Consider the following 15,857-nt stretch of genomic DNA (forward strand, 5'->3'; position numbering starts at 1 on the left):
AAAGAGGAGAGATATGAGGAGAAGTGGAATATCTCTCAGGTAAACAGAGAGGATAAAATGAAAGCACCAGCAGACAAGGACAAGCAAAATCAATGGAGAGGTAAAGATGGATGGGTATGTGAATCGACAGGATGGCAGACAAGAGGCAGTTAAAGATGAGAAGAATGCAGTTCTAAAATTGCGATAGAAGCCTTTGGCTGTGGTGCGAACCACTGGGAATCACTTCTATTCTGCCTGACAAATAGTGCGCATATGCAGATTGGGCACACACACACACACACACACACACACACACACACACACACACACACACACACACACACACACACACACACACAGAAAGAGAGATGCACAGTCTTTAGTCTCTGTCAGGGATTCACTAGGAGAGGCATGCAGAAAAATGCTGCCACCCAGATAAAAATGTTGGGACTAAATAGACTTTCGGGCATAAATATACATGAGCTTATACATATACGGTATTTCTCCCTACTTTTCTAAGCTAATACACACATCCTGAGAGTCACTGACCTGGGCATTTCTTCTCATTACAAGACCGGACCTCCTCCCCTGAGCCTTCGCAGGGATAGCCCTGTAGTCCAGAGCCTTCACACATCCTGAAACGACGCTGCCAACCAGAGTCACATGTCTTGCTGCAGAGACTCCAGTGGTTCCAGCTGCCCCAGTTACCTCCACCTAGGAGATGGACACAGCCACCAATGAAGTTTAGGGAGCAGCGAGGAAGATTGTGGGATGGTAAAAAATAGGAGGGGGTTGTTGATGATCAGATACAACTGTCAATCAATCCCTTTTTATAATGCAACATGTCACACAACAATTATTGTGCCGTATTCTTACATAAATTGACAAAGAGACATTGTTAGTCAACCAACAATGACATCTTAGCAGTAGTGGTAATGAAAAACTGTCTTATAATGAGCTGAAATGTCATTTTTTTGGTGTGGAATCCAAAATCAAATTTAAAACATCCAACTTGAGGGCCAGGCTCATTAAAGCACAATATATTTTGCCTTCTGGGCCACCGTAGAAACAAACCACCAGCCAAATTGGATCCCAAACCACAAGTTACAAGCATACAGAACATGAATCAAAGAAGACCTTACAGATACCTTTAAATAATGCATGTTTCATGTTTTCATAATGACATTTGAGAGCATGCGAGTGTGAGTATTAAGCATTCATTTGTACGTCTTACCGCTGCAGGAAGGGTTGGTGCAATCTCTGCTCTCCTGATGGGGGCCCTGACATTCAGCCCAGCCGTGCACTGACGCACTGCATCGTCTTTGCCTCTGCTGTGTTCCAGTGTTACAGGTCACGCTGCATCTCGACCAAGGCCCCCACTCTAACCACTGGCCTTCGACTGCAGAGGAGATATAGGTGGATATGCATAGTGACAGGGAAAATGGATGAAAGTGGAAGGTGGAAGATTTTGAGAGACACAGGGAATTCAGGGTAAATTGATTTAGATTTTTGAAGGATAGGAGGGAGGATGTGAGCAAGAAGGAAGGTGCAAAGGGAGAAAAGACAAAGAATGAAAAAGGTGAGTGGGCTTCAAGTAAACAGAATACAGACTGAGTTAGGAGGGAGAACAAATAAATAACAGAGGGTATTTGATTTTCCATAAATAGAAATAAACAAACACACCACAATTCATGTGTTTATGGACATTTCAAAAATTTCAATCTAGAAAATGGCTGATTAGAATTCCTTTTATGCTTTGTTTTTAAGAGTTCACGCAGAGTACAGTCAGTTGGATTTTCCTTCAAAGTGTTATTAGAAAGGAACCACATTTCAACTTTTGACTGGTGTTTGTGCAGAAATAGAAAGGAGAGAAAATCAGCACAATCCAGTACAGGCTGTCAGACAATGTATGAATACCAAATAGCTTAACCAGCGGCTGATAACATACACAGGTGGAATTACAGCTCTAAATGTACTTTTTTATGGGGGTATTGCTGGAGTGATAACAAAAACAGGCAGATTAATCATTTATAGGCAAATGTTTACTCAAAGACTTTTAAATATTCCATCAACTTCAAAACAAGTGAACGTCTAGACAACAGTGAGGATAGAAAGAACACAATGTTCTATTTAAGAGGAAGAAGATAAAGAGCTATGACAAATGATATCAGTAAACTTATTTCAAAGCTGATGCATAGTTTTGATTAAAACTGACAGTTGAGAAACGAGACAATAACTCATATATATTAACAAATACTACTAAAATTACAAGCTATGTTGTCCGAGATATATTTTTACCAGTGGCAGTGCATATCACTAATAAGACATTTATTTCTCTTTAATAGTTTTGAAAGTTTATAATGAGTCCAGTTACTACCTGACTTTCTTACTTGTTACAAGGCTTGTTAAATACGTGATTCTGATTGGTCAAAACATAACAACCATGATTTACTCTCTACAAAAACAGCTATGCTAGGGACAACCTGATCACACACATCATATCAAACAGATCCATAGACAGGAGCTCAGACACATTTCACACCTCTGGCTGTTGACAGTGTGGCAAAAACAATAGTGACCTTTAGCATTCTTGATTTGTGAACATTTACATCTCAGACTGGTCTTGAGGGTACACAGGGCTTTGCATAGGGGGCATGCTAACCCTGTCTCTATTCTAAATCACCAATCCACCTGTTCACTATACATTACACCTTATATATAACCAGTAAGTATTCAAACAGTAAGCTAACTAAGAAAAGTTGATTGTTGTTCACAAGCACATTCTTAGAACTAATCATTGAAATAATAGTGTGTTGGTTGGCAGCTGTGTTGATGAAAGAAATTTGATCCTATGTTTATTTCAGTCTACATACTGACATGAGCTTGAGCTATGCATTGGATGTTTACCCTCATCACATTTTACAAAAGATGTTACAATTCTGTATAAAATGCTAAGTTTAAAAACAGCACACCTTCCCTACTCCAAAGTATACATGAATATTAAATATACAATAATTCTTACAACAGTGATAAGGTGAGCAAATTGCCCTTGTCACAAAAAAGGCATAGTCTGAGTTCTTTAGCAAAAAAGTCAGGCTTTTAAACACCCAATAAAAGAGGGTCTCATTTCATTCCATTTTCCATTAAGGGTTTTTTTCTCTCAGTGCTGAGTCTTCAGGGAAATATGTGGCTCTTCTGTCACCAATTGCTCAACCATCCTCACCGGCTACACTGGTAGTATCAAGAGGTTTCAGCAGAATGTTTTATGACAGTAAAATAGCAGCTGTCTTGATGTAGTTTTACTCTAAGCAGCAAGTAGTATAATACATTGCAAAACCAAAACAATGAGCTAAAATGCTGCAAAACACCTCACACAGCTAAAGAAGGCAAAGCTGGCTGAGAACTCTCTAGTGGTTTATAGTTGAAAGTTTGTTTAATATTCAGTGTCTTTTATGGTAACTATAGCGAAAACAAGCTTAAACCAGGGTCATACTTTTGTGTACAGAGACTAATCTATGCTGGAAAGAAATATATTTTTTATATTCCTTCAGATACAGCAGATACTCTGGAAAATCACTGATATAATTCAACAGGAGCAGAAACCTGTCTCCACAGTGGTTAGACTTATACTTGATGCTGCTCTGCTATTGTGCATGTGCTCTAAGGCAGTACAGTTCCCAATCTATTTGTCACTGTATTAACAAGAACACCAATTCAAAGTGAGAACTTTGAGCTCAGAGTGATACATTGAGGCAACACAATCTACACACAGGGGCTTTGAGTACCCGAGAAAGTGAAATACAGTGCAGTAAGTGTATTTGTCTGCTTCTCCCAAGTGGGAAAGCATTGCCAACTCTCCTTGGTGATGTGGTCAATCACGCTGTGTGCAACTTGTGCAATGTTCCAATGAGCTGGGGCCAATACTGAGTCGGTTGTTTCACAGAGTGAGCTCCGAACGGGACTTTAAGTGACTTTCTCAAATACCATCCCAAGTGATTAGAGTGACAAGTCTCAAACAGCTTCCAAACGAAGAATGATAAAAAGCATTTTATGGAATTGATTTTATGGCTCCAGCAATCTTTCAATCGTTTTGAAAAAGGTGCTTGCTTACTCGCTCCTCAATTGCAACTTGCACTCAGACAATGACACAAAAATGTACTTTGAAGATGCTATCACACAGTGTACTTAGTAACAGTTTTTATGTTGACTGTGAAGAGCTCCAAACAATATGATGTACTAACAATATAGTGCATTCTGTGTTTCTTTATCTGTGGTAATAAGGGCCCTGGCACAGAAATTATCTGTTATCCCTATAATTTCAGCACTGCTTCCTCTTCTTAGCATCCCCAATGGATGGCATTTGGTGGTTTCAATATGCCCAACAACTCACATGACTTGGCACATGATTTATAATGTTTATATTCCATGAGTCTTTAACAGGATTTTTCCAAAAAGACTCAGTTGTGCCCTCTTGACATTTTCAAAAAGAGGTCTCAATTGAGGATAGTTTCACCTACAGTATATGCATGAAATTTGGTGGGAGAATGTGGCTTGATGTGTTCTATGGCACTGTATAATGTACGGTCTGAATATTTCTAGCTGTGAAATCCTATGACTGAAAACATACAAAAACCTACATGCAAACATAAACACAGGCACACACATACACACTTACAAAGCACACACAAATAGACAAGATCCATCAAAGCTTCATTTTCTATGCAAGGCCGTTAGTGCCAACAGGCCCGTGCTGGTATTCATCATTTCAAAGGCCCCATGCCTTTGAACTCCTGAAAGCACACTGAATCTGTTGTGATATATTCTCACAGAAATACACAAACACATACAGCAAAGGAAGACACAAATACACAGATTTCCTCAAGGCCCTTGAAGGACGAGCCTACCTTTCTTTCCAAAAACCCTCTCCTTCCATCACGATTTCCAAAACAGCACGCCAAAACATCCCGGAGGGTATGCTTTACATTACGATGTCTCCTTATTCCTTCCTCTTTGGGACATAACTTTGCAGCCCTTTTGGCTATGGAACCGTTTTGTTTTATTTAAATATTAACCTTATAAAACATCTGCTTTAAAAGACCAAAAAAAAAGGCATATCATGATCATGATAAAAATGAAAACGTAGTCAGTTGGTAGAATGGGCTCCAGTCCATATAGGGTCCAGCAGCATTTACATAAATATATGTATCATTTAACCAAAGGGAAATAAGAGGATCCCTTTCCGTAGCAATGATAAATAAAAAGCACTTACCCTGTGATAATTGCATTGCCTTTGAGTGATTACATCCTATATGAGCACACACACTCTCACTTGGACTGAGATCAATTGGGGGGAAAAAAGCAGCTACCAATTTCGTTATAAGCTGTCTGATGTTTTAATGTCTGTACATTCATTAATGTCCAATGTGATGCAGAAACTATTTATATTCCGCCAACGCAGGAAGTATGGCACAAATTAAACCATGGAAATTACATTTCCTTTTTAATGTCAATCCTTTAAAAGTAAGCATTTTCCTAAAGGAACACTTTAAATGCAAAATGTAAGCAGCACAGTGACGATGCATTATGCCTGAAGTATATGAGTGGACTCTTGTAAGCTATTTATATCATGAGGTAAGCTGACGTCTCAATATAGAAAGTGATAGGCTCCAGTAATTGTTGGTTAAAATGTGCCCTACTTTTCCTTCAGAGTTGGCTCAAGTGTGACTTTTTTTCAATTGTCCTATTCCACTCCAATGGCAGCTTGATAAAGATGTCTCAGCTGGACAGACAGAGCAAGATTGGAGTGAAGTCCTGAGGTAGCCTTGACACTCGAATTAGATGGGGCTGCCATGTGACTTATAGCTGTTCTTGACAAGGTATAGGCCTAACAGGTAATCTCAGAGACAATAGGTAGAGAGTTTCACAGAGGGACTGCTTGGTAGTTGAAACCAAGCCAACCATGGAAGGAGCATAGTCCATCGTAAGGGCTTTGATCTGCTTTGATTCTGCAGAGTGGCTGAGTAAGAATGTTTGAAAAATGGGCATGTGTTCCATGGCTGAAACCTCTAGTACGGAGTTAATGCAATGAACATCAGCAGGCAGGAAAGGGAGAAATTCATGCTGCATTCATGCCATATCAGCACAATAGGAAAACAGTAAAACATAAAAATGTTTCCCCTTACAAAAGTGTCCATTGCTTATCCAGAGTTAAACAGAAATACAACCAATTTCACCTTTTCAGCTACATTTCATTCAGAATTTTTATTACATGAGTGACATGTTACGGTCTAATTCCAAGTGACATGTACAAATAAACAGGGATAAGCTCATCTGAACACACCATACAATTGTAAAGAAAAAAATAAACATGCGTAGGGCAGAAAGGTTTCCTTAAGGTTTTAATAGCCAGTGGTGATTTCTTCATAGTTTGAGACATAAATGCAGCATTGCCCATGTTAAAGCAGTTGAAATGAATGCTTAGTCTAGCTGTGGAGTTCTAATGGTGGAATAAAGAAAAAGAAAATGTATGCAAATGTATGAGCTGTGATGGTAACCCAGTTGTTTTCGGTTTAGATATTTTCAAGAAGACTCAGAGACCAAGAGAGAGCGAGGCAGACTGGGTGTTTATATGTGGAATGGGGATGGTACTAACCAGGACACACTGCTATGTTGCAGAGTTTGGTCTGTATCTCGGGCCGTCCACAAGCCAAGGCCCCGCCTCCGTTCACACACTTCCTGGTTCGCGTCCTGGAGCCGCGCCCACAGGTCACAGAGCACAGACTCCATAACGACCACTCCTCCCATAGCCCATGCACTACGAACACACGCACAAACACACACCACATGGGGATGAGGTATGAGGGAAGGAGAGGGGAAGGGTGAGGGGAGCACCCCGTCGCAGGCAAGAGGGTTAGAAAATGAGAGAAACATAACATATTAAATGAAGCATAGCACATTCCTTAAAAAAACATGAGAGAGGTGACATTTGACCTCCATACAAACATTACAAAGGAAAAGAAACACTGAGAATGATTCTGTACTTACATGTTACTACATGAAAGAAAATGAAGGTCAGGAATGGACATTGAAGTCATGCAGTTAAACAGCTTGAGTCATGAAGAGGAAATTAACGTGGTAAGTTTGCTTCTGAAATTATTAGCACTTTTAGTTAGTGAACTAAAGGATCTGAAGACTTCAAACACTTCAAACACCACTTAAAATATTAAAAATGTTTCTCTTCTTTTTCCCCCTCTTCGTTCCTGTTTTTTTTCCCCTCCTTACTGCATGTCTCATCTCATCTCAGCAGTGGATGCAGACGAAGCAAATCAAAATAGAATAAATGAACTTTGGACTTGAACAAAACTTTGCAGATAATGAACATAACTTCAGACTTCTGTTGTGATTTGGCTCTATTCTTGCTGGTTACGTGATCTGTATTTGAGCCCGGTGACACTGACAGATTGTGCCATTTGAGAAAAAAGACACATTTGCAAAAACACATGAGCAAAAATAATTGCCTAAAGCATTTGGTGACATTTGACCTAAGATTAGAGGGAATAATGATGGCAGACAGATATTAAAGTGAGAAGAACAGTGAGTAAATGTTCAACAGTAGACTCCAAAGAGTACTGAAAGATGAAGGGCAGGATTGGTTAATGAGTGTCAAGAGGGAGGGTAGGAAAAACAGATGAACACAAGAAAAAATATAGGAAATTGAAAAAATTGAGCTCACAAAGTTACAGAAGGAAAAGTAGTGGCCAAGAAAAGAAATACTCTGTTTTGAAGATTCAGGCATGTTCAGCTCAGACTCCAGAGGAGATTAAACTTGTTGAAAGAGATGGGAGAAAGTGAGAGGAGGCCGATTTTAGGGGGGTGCAGGAGGAAAGATAGAAAGCAAGATATGGAGAGAGGGGGGAAGAACAGAGCCAGAGAGGAAAGGAGAGAAAGTTTGAGACAGCAAGATGGAGATAGCTGGTCCTGTGTTGAGCAAAGCTAAATAAATCATGGCGATAAATAATTAAGTCTACTCTGTGAAGGAAGGCTCAGAGGAGCAGGAGGAGAAGGCTGAGAGAGGGAGAAGATTGTGGTATTAAAAAGTTCAGAGAAATAGGGAGTTGGTTAATAGTGAGATATATTTTAAAACCAGTAACACAACCAATGTGTCTTTAAGCTGCTGTGCTGTACTTAGTGTCTAAATGCTGAAATATTGTCCAAGATAAAAAGAAATCAGGTCTGTGCCCACTGATGAGAACTTGTGTTGCTGATTTCCACTGTACTGATAACCAATGATTAGCTTTTGCAAAGGGGATATTTTGTGTGGCTGGCCAATGTGGAGCTAGTTGCATTAGCTGCCCTCAAATTAAATCAAGTCTAGTTGTTATGTATGCTTCATTAAATAGATAAACAACAACTACTTTAGTTAAAAAAAACTTTGCATGAAGCTGACATAAGGTTAAGCTTTTCAATTGCACAAAATACAGGAGTGACTGTCAGGAGGCTAACTGGACCTGCTGACAAAGCTAGCAGTAGCCTGGTATCATCTTAAAATGGTTGTGAATTAGATTAATACCTGATTAATCCTATTTGTATTAGAAATTCTAAAAACTGAGTTTCTTCAAAAAGCAAATCACAGCTCAATTGTATGTGTTATGTTATGAAGGCATGCTTGATGACCAAATGTTGTTAGCTAGGTTAGCATAGTTGTGTAGTTTTCAACTAGTCTAAACTACTTGAACACTCTCAACTTTGAAACATAAATGTTAGTGTGTATCCATAAGTCAAAATCAGTCATAGCTACATTTTCATTTTTATTATAATCAAAAAAACTTTTAAAAGTTTTATATTAGATTGAATAGGCAAGTAGCATTAGCAACATTAGCTTTAATCTTTCTCTTTTTTTCTACTGCAATCAAATATTAAACCACCAAGTGAGCATTTTTCAATTTTCAAATGGAAAGGAGGATGAGAGTTGTAATTATGACAGTTACTTTGTAAAGTAGTTTCCCACGGAGGATTAGAAAAACATGTTTAAAAGACGTCAAAGGCCACCACTGAAAAAAATGTTGAAAACTGGTTCAAAACAGTTTTTTTTAAAAGCCTTTTTTATAATGTGAGTTCAAGGCGCCATATTTACGCCCATCACATCTCACCTTCAACATCGCCTCATGCTGTGCAAGCATCGGAGGTAGTAACAGAAGTGTTACAGAAGGGAAACTGGGTCACTGTAAGCCCGTGGAGCAGACAGAGCAGAGAAGCACTTTGTGTATGTGAGGCTCCTACTGTGTTTTTACCTGTTGTGCTTTCGCTGCGCCATGATGCATTGTGAAATCACACACTGGGACACCAATAGTATGCCATCACGGGGTCAATATTGAAGTACAAAGGTGTGACGTTGACAAAGCTTTGTCGGCGCTTTAGCAGGCTTGCATTATAGGCTAAAGATTATTTGAAGATCTTCAATTTACCTGTGTATTTAGACCAGTATTTACCTGGAAATCTGCTTCAGTCACAAGCTCTATCACATATTCATGGCAATTCTAAAGTCACATCTTGTATGTTGTGGCTAAAATGACTTTATTACAATGCATCACAGTCAGCGACGAAAAAAACAATGAGTGCAAGGCAATCTAACCTCACAACTGCCTGTTCGTTTACATGCACAGATAAGTTAAGCTATGGTTATAGCTTAATTCGGCAATTACACTGGACTACTACCCTTGTTCCAGTATACAAGCACTGGGTATACACTTCCACAACTGTAGGTGGTGATAAGCCTCCTCTAAGCTAGTCTAGACAAGAGGCTAACTTGTTGTATGTACAATACAATATAGCTTCTTCCTCCGGTGAGTAGTCCGCCGTGCGAACATATGGAGCATGTGCAGACTGCATGGGTCATTTTGGATCCAATTGAGGTGTATACATACAAGAGAAATCTGTCCCAGACTGAATTAATGTAGATATTTTAGTCCAACTTCAAGAAATTAAACTTATTGTGATTTCAGGTAGAGAAGTTATCATGTATTTTGAAAGTCCAGGTTTAGTTGGACTAACGCAATGAATAAACCATGTGACCATTTGTAAGGTAGCAATCAACTATGTTAGCATTCAGGGGTCACTCAACCTGTGTAGTTGGGGTTACATAGCAAAAGTACCAGCTCTTCATCTGTGGGAATTATTCAAAACTGCTGCTCTTACAATGTCGGAGCCTTCGTGTCACCATAACAAAGGACCCATTTGTGTGTTTTTATAAAAAGTCAAATACATCGAAATTGCATCATTCTGTAAATGGAGACTGAACTACTGCAGGAAATTTAAGAATACTATCAAAATAATAATTTATGTCCTCCTTAAAACCATAACATGAATAAATATCAAAATTGCAAAGGACACGTTGATGTCAGCTAACTTCAGCTAGTTGAAAAACTGTTGAAATTAGGTCCTGGACATTCAGACAACACTTACAGTGTTAAGTTAAATTAAATAAAACATTATTGTAATAATTAATTATAACAAAAATGACAACACATTTCTTGTGTTTATTTGATTTCATATTGCAAAACTTTCCCAGCAGACTCCCAAACTTTAGACAGGGACATGCTTAAAAGCTAAACAAATACAATGAATCAAAAGTTCTGTTATTAATATTTTCTCTGCATCAGCTCTTGTAAGACATTACTTATTCATCTAAATCGAATCTCCATCTTTTAAACTCTGTACAAGTGCATCTGAAGTCTGACTGTGCAAAGCCAATCAATTAGTCTATAAAATCAGGCTTGAAGCAGCTTTGAGATGAGGACACATTCAAAGGAGAACATATCCACTGGAGATGGGCACAAGGGTAGAAACATGAAGGGTCAGATAAGCAAATGAGGAAAATGTCCTTACATACTAAAACTGGGAGTGTATTACACCACCCATTGACGACAAAAATACACAACGAAACAAGTGATGTTTCCAGTTACAAAAAAAGCTCCATTGTCTTTCCTGACACCAGCCACCACATTTACATATAGTACCACATCGTTCAGTCCAATTGTGCACATTAAAGGGAGCTTATTCCCATCAGGGTTGAAGTCACAGAGGGAGGTGAATGAGAGCGTGTTTACAGCAGCAGCAGCAGCAAAAAAAACAAAGAATACAAAATTAAACAACGAGCTGATCACCAATGATCAAACCTCATGTGACAGATCTGTGAGACACCCAGTCACCACATCAAGTTCATGAGCTCTAGAAATTCAGCCTTTGAAAGGCGGATTAAACATATGCAGGGAAAATGTGTCAAAGAAAAGAAGCACATCACTTTCATGGCGCTGCCTTCTGATGCAACGCAAGTAATATCAAATAAGAGGGAATAAAATCTCCATGCTCATCTTCCTTTATTTAACATATGCACACTCACACACTTAGCTTAACACATTCACAGCCCTCAGAGAATGTGTTTATGCGTAATGAGGATGCATGACTTCGATGCATGTCTTCTAAATCAATGCAATTATAAGATATACCCTTACGTATAACAACGCTGTCTGTATGAAGGTATTTTCAAGTAGCTGTAAAGCCTATTCTACATTTTGAAACATGCATGATATTGAATCTGAGCACCACTGTCATTAACAGCAATTACTTTAGAGGGCACAGCACAGCACAGCAAGGCAACGTTATCAAAAACTATGTGTGCGTTTGAATTTGTGTGCTCGCCATCTGCACAAGTCTGCCATGACTCCGTGATTGCATCCTTGCATGCACCCCCGGTCTCTTGCTTGAGTGGTTACTGGAAGTGTGGTGTTGCAGCGCTTGACTACGCACTGACCCAGACACACTGTATTCATAATGCACCATTGTTCCACTGCATGTTTTAAATGTCACTGCATCTATGGTAAATGAGCAGTAGCTAAGTAAAACAGAAGTAGGGGGTACTACTTTACTTTCCACGCTTTGGGGCATGAAGGCCTTATATATTTCAGCACATATTCCAAAAAAAAGTTAATTTGCTGGACCAATTACTGCCTAGTTTGCTTTGTCAAGAGCTACACCATTACTTAAAATTGATTATCTGTATCACCTTAATTTAGGAGTTTTGGCCATGATAGAACAGGGAGAAAAAATGTCTATTTTCACTTCATTGGCTTTATGTCCAAGCTACTTTTCTTTGATGTTCCCTAACTCGCGCAGACACACATAAAAGCATGCACAGAGTTGCGCCCAGAGACATATCCACCCACACTCACACTCACAACACACCCACTTCTAAGCCTAAACTTGTGCACAAACACAAATAAATAGTCGAAAAGCATGATAGAAGAAGCTGGCAAACACGTCCATAGATTAAGCATGCAGACTACGAATACTCCCCAGCTCTGGATGCCTTGGGAGAAACTGTGAAAGCATGTGCTCACTTATGCTTGTGTGCACAGAATATTTGTGGTTTTGAGTAAACGCATATGAAACAGAATCAAGAAAATCTTTTCACTTGCAGATCTATCGGATAAAACAGGAAGTTGGCACAACTGGTCGCCATGTTCTGAGCAGCTGGTTTGAAAGAGAAAGCTTATGAATGCAAGCATGAGTGCATGTATACTTAACTATCTTTAAAAAATGTAGCTGGAGATGCATCCTTTTAGAGCATTGCATTTTATAGCAGGCCTATGGGCAGCAGTTCTTTGATGTTGGGGGTGTTATATAAGTTTGTCAGACATATTTTTGGTCCAAAATTGGTATTTGAGTGGTTGGATTGAAAGTACAAAGTACTGCGTTACTTGTTAATTCACGTGTGTGTGCATGTGTGTTGTGTGTCTTCTTCTGGGAACTGTGCTGTGTTCTTTTGATATATCCCCAACAGATCAGGGTTGGACTAGGCTTTATCACGCAACAAATATCAAACAATAATGTAGACTTTAACCATAAAATGACATAATTAAAACAAAGATAAACAGAAAGAAATGCTTTCAAAAAAGACCCAATTATATTCAGTTCATTTAACATTTTTATGTCTCTTTGCAACCACCTCCACATTTCCAGTCTGCTTGAATTTGACGTGATCCCATTCAGGCAATCCCTGGAGTGGCCCTGCACCCCTCCAGAGCTGCGTCAGGAAACATCAGAGGAGTAGAGGGAAAAATGAGAAAATAAACGGAACATAACACGGCTACCAATATTCCATCAAAGGAGCAGCTGAGGATATTAATATCGACGCTGAATGGAAAATGAGGCACTTAGACATACAAATCGCGTTGGCCCATTTGCATAAAAACAAGATTAGCATATGCATCAACAGGGATGGAGAATGTTCCCCTCGCTTCCCTTGTTTTTTCACATTTTATTTCATTTAGTTTACGGGGGTCTGACATGCATCAGTAAGCACTGAGTGACTCCTCACTCATATGTGAACGTGCTCATGTGCTACAAAAGTACACAATGACTCATTTTTTCATGGACATTTCAAACTAACTTCAAAAACTCTCACAGAGAAAATGCAAAAAGAACAGCGCAATTATGTGACAAATTAGCAGAGCACTCTAACTAATGACACTTAAATGATGCTTAAATCATGGAGAACAAAGCTAAAACGACACCCACATCTTATGCTGACACAAACATGAACAACACAATCAACTCTCATCAAAACCATGAATGTTTAATGTGTAAGCCTTCTGCCAAGAACATACTAGCTAAGCCACTATCCTGTTAGCTAGCAACAGTAGCATGTCAAGACAAGCATAGGATAAAGCTTCAGTTCAAGACAACAATTAGTGGAGGTGCGTGGCGTGAGAAATGGGTCAGTACCTCGCAACTATGTTCCCAAAGGCCTAACCCATCTTATGTACAGGTGACTGGCAGGTTTTGTGAAAACAGATGGTACAAGATGGTACAATTCCTCTGGGAGTCCCCCAAAACAAAAAAATACCAGTGCAACTTATTTACCCTCATTTTATGATAAGTGTTTTTTTAAAGTAATTGGCATGTAACCTGTGTAAACCTGTAAAAAATGAGTTGGCCTATGTCATTGGTTTTAAGACTCTGGTAGACTCAAAGTCAACATCTTGTTGGCACAGTCATTAACTTTCTTTAAAAGGAGCATTTTCTTATTCTGCCTTCTCAGAAAGAAATACAAGTACCTGGTACTTCTGTCTAAAAATATAGAAGTTAATTTTACCTCTAGTTTTTAAGTAACCATTAATAAGCCTTGTCCTATAACTGGGCTCCACTTTGTAGCCAAATCCCAATGACTACACTCTGACATTTAGAAAGTAGTGTCTCCACTTTCTCTTTGAGTTATCCATCCCAAGGGAAGTTATGAGCCGGGATTTCCCATTCAACATTCTCTCCTCAAACGCATCACTGTCATTAAAATGGCCGTGAATGTAGGACATTGGTGCCGTATTCCTGTGATGCACTCTCTTATGCTACCATTTAGCACAGAGAGGTTTGCCTGGAGAATACCCCTCTGCCTGCCAACCAGAATAACAGGCTATGCTTCCCTCCTTTCTTGCAGGGAAGCGACAATGTAAGCTTTTTTGACATGTTCCTTTGACAGTCGACTGTCAGTCCCCAAACACTGCAGAGTCAGGGTCACCCTCTTTGTCATATTCTGCTGCAAAAAAGACTGGTGGAGTAGACTGTCTGATATCATATCTGGCTCAGGCTTGATTCTTTCGACTCCACTGAGTAGCCCGCAGGACGGATATTTCAAACAGACTCTTCTTACAGTAGTAACAGTGCAGTAGGATAACATTGTTAAACTCACAGTGGAAAGCCCAAAGTATCAAACTGATGTATTAAAACAAAGCATAATGTACTTTTCAGTTTCTGCCAGGAATGGCCATTACAAGCAAAAAAAAACACTATTCCACAGTCACCTGGAACTAATCAACAATATTTCCATCAGTTTTCTCTGATTCTGAATTTCCCGGCACCATAACCATTCGACCAGTGCCTGGCATTAGTGGTTTCTTCTTCTTATGTGATTTAATGGCAGATAACAAACAGCTCTCATATAGGCTATAGCCAACAAGTGGCGGTTGATCCACATTACCAGGCCCAGGAAAATAATGGAAGATGAGAAAAGACAATGCTTGCCTGAATAACTTGATGTATTTTTTTGTATAAATTAGGCAAAAATCATGATCATCACCATCTCTTATCTATATATTGTTTTTCTTGGTTCCACACTGCCCAGAACACAACTAAAACACCTGTAGTTCAGTCAGAGATCCTACTGTGTCTTGCTAGTATTATGGAAGCTAGCTTGAGCTTCCATCTTCAAGCAGGAACTAGAACAGCAACAGAGGCCTCGAAAGGTTAATTTTTTCTAACTTATGGTCCCTTGCCCTTACATATCCCACCTCAGGTGACATCACTTGAGATAAGTTTAGTACTAAGAATGAATAAAAAATAGCAAGTTTTGCTAATATGTGAGCTAAAGACTGCTAATATAGCAGGAAAGGCCAGAAACAGAAAATGAGGACAGAAAAATTGGTTTGCTATCTCATGGGCAATGCATTGACTATGATTGTACCACAAAGGACTACCCTTTGAAAGTCCTATGTATAAGGACAGAAAGAACATTAGCAGCAGGACAAAGGCCAGACAGGAGGGAGGCAATGCCATCCAGGATTTCACTTCAATTGCAATCATTGCAATCAAATCAAAGCAGGACAGACGGCACTTCACAATTTCATCCAGTAAAGACCTACACCAGCAATCAATCAAGAGCAGAGCCCACATTATTCAGGATGCACACGTTCCCTCAGCGACTTGATCTGGCTTGATTGTGTTGTGTGTTGCTGCAGAGGAAAGAAAAGATTCTGGAAGAGACCATTCTCCTTATTTAGTTCTGCCTTTTTAGAGCAAGTAAGTAGAGTGGAATACATCAGCTCTTA

General features: G+C 39.3%; 1 protein-coding gene across 1 annotated transcript in view; it reads right to left on the reverse strand.

The window, feature by feature from the left end:
* Positions 1-15,857, reverse strand: part of adgrb2 (adhesion G protein-coupled receptor B2) — a 196,702-nt gene that overhangs the window by 110,074 nt on the left and 70,771 nt on the right. Inside the window, exons 5-7 of the mRNA XM_034705611.1 lie at positions 6,632-6,793; positions 1,214-1,378; positions 529-693 (exon numbers count right to left, since the gene is read on the reverse strand). Of these exons, the coding sequence (XP_034561502.1) occupies positions 529-693; positions 1,214-1,378; positions 6,632-6,793 (492 nt within the window). The remainder of the gene's footprint in view (positions 1-528; positions 694-1,213; positions 1,379-6,631; positions 6,794-15,857) is intronic.

Source organism: Notolabrus celidotus, chromosome 16 (genome assembly GCF_009762535.1).
Source record: "Notolabrus celidotus isolate fNotCel1 chromosome 16, fNotCel1.pri, whole genome shotgun sequence".
In the NCBI taxonomy this organism is placed as follows: domain Eukaryota; kingdom Metazoa; phylum Chordata; class Actinopteri; order Labriformes; family Labridae; genus Notolabrus; species Notolabrus celidotus.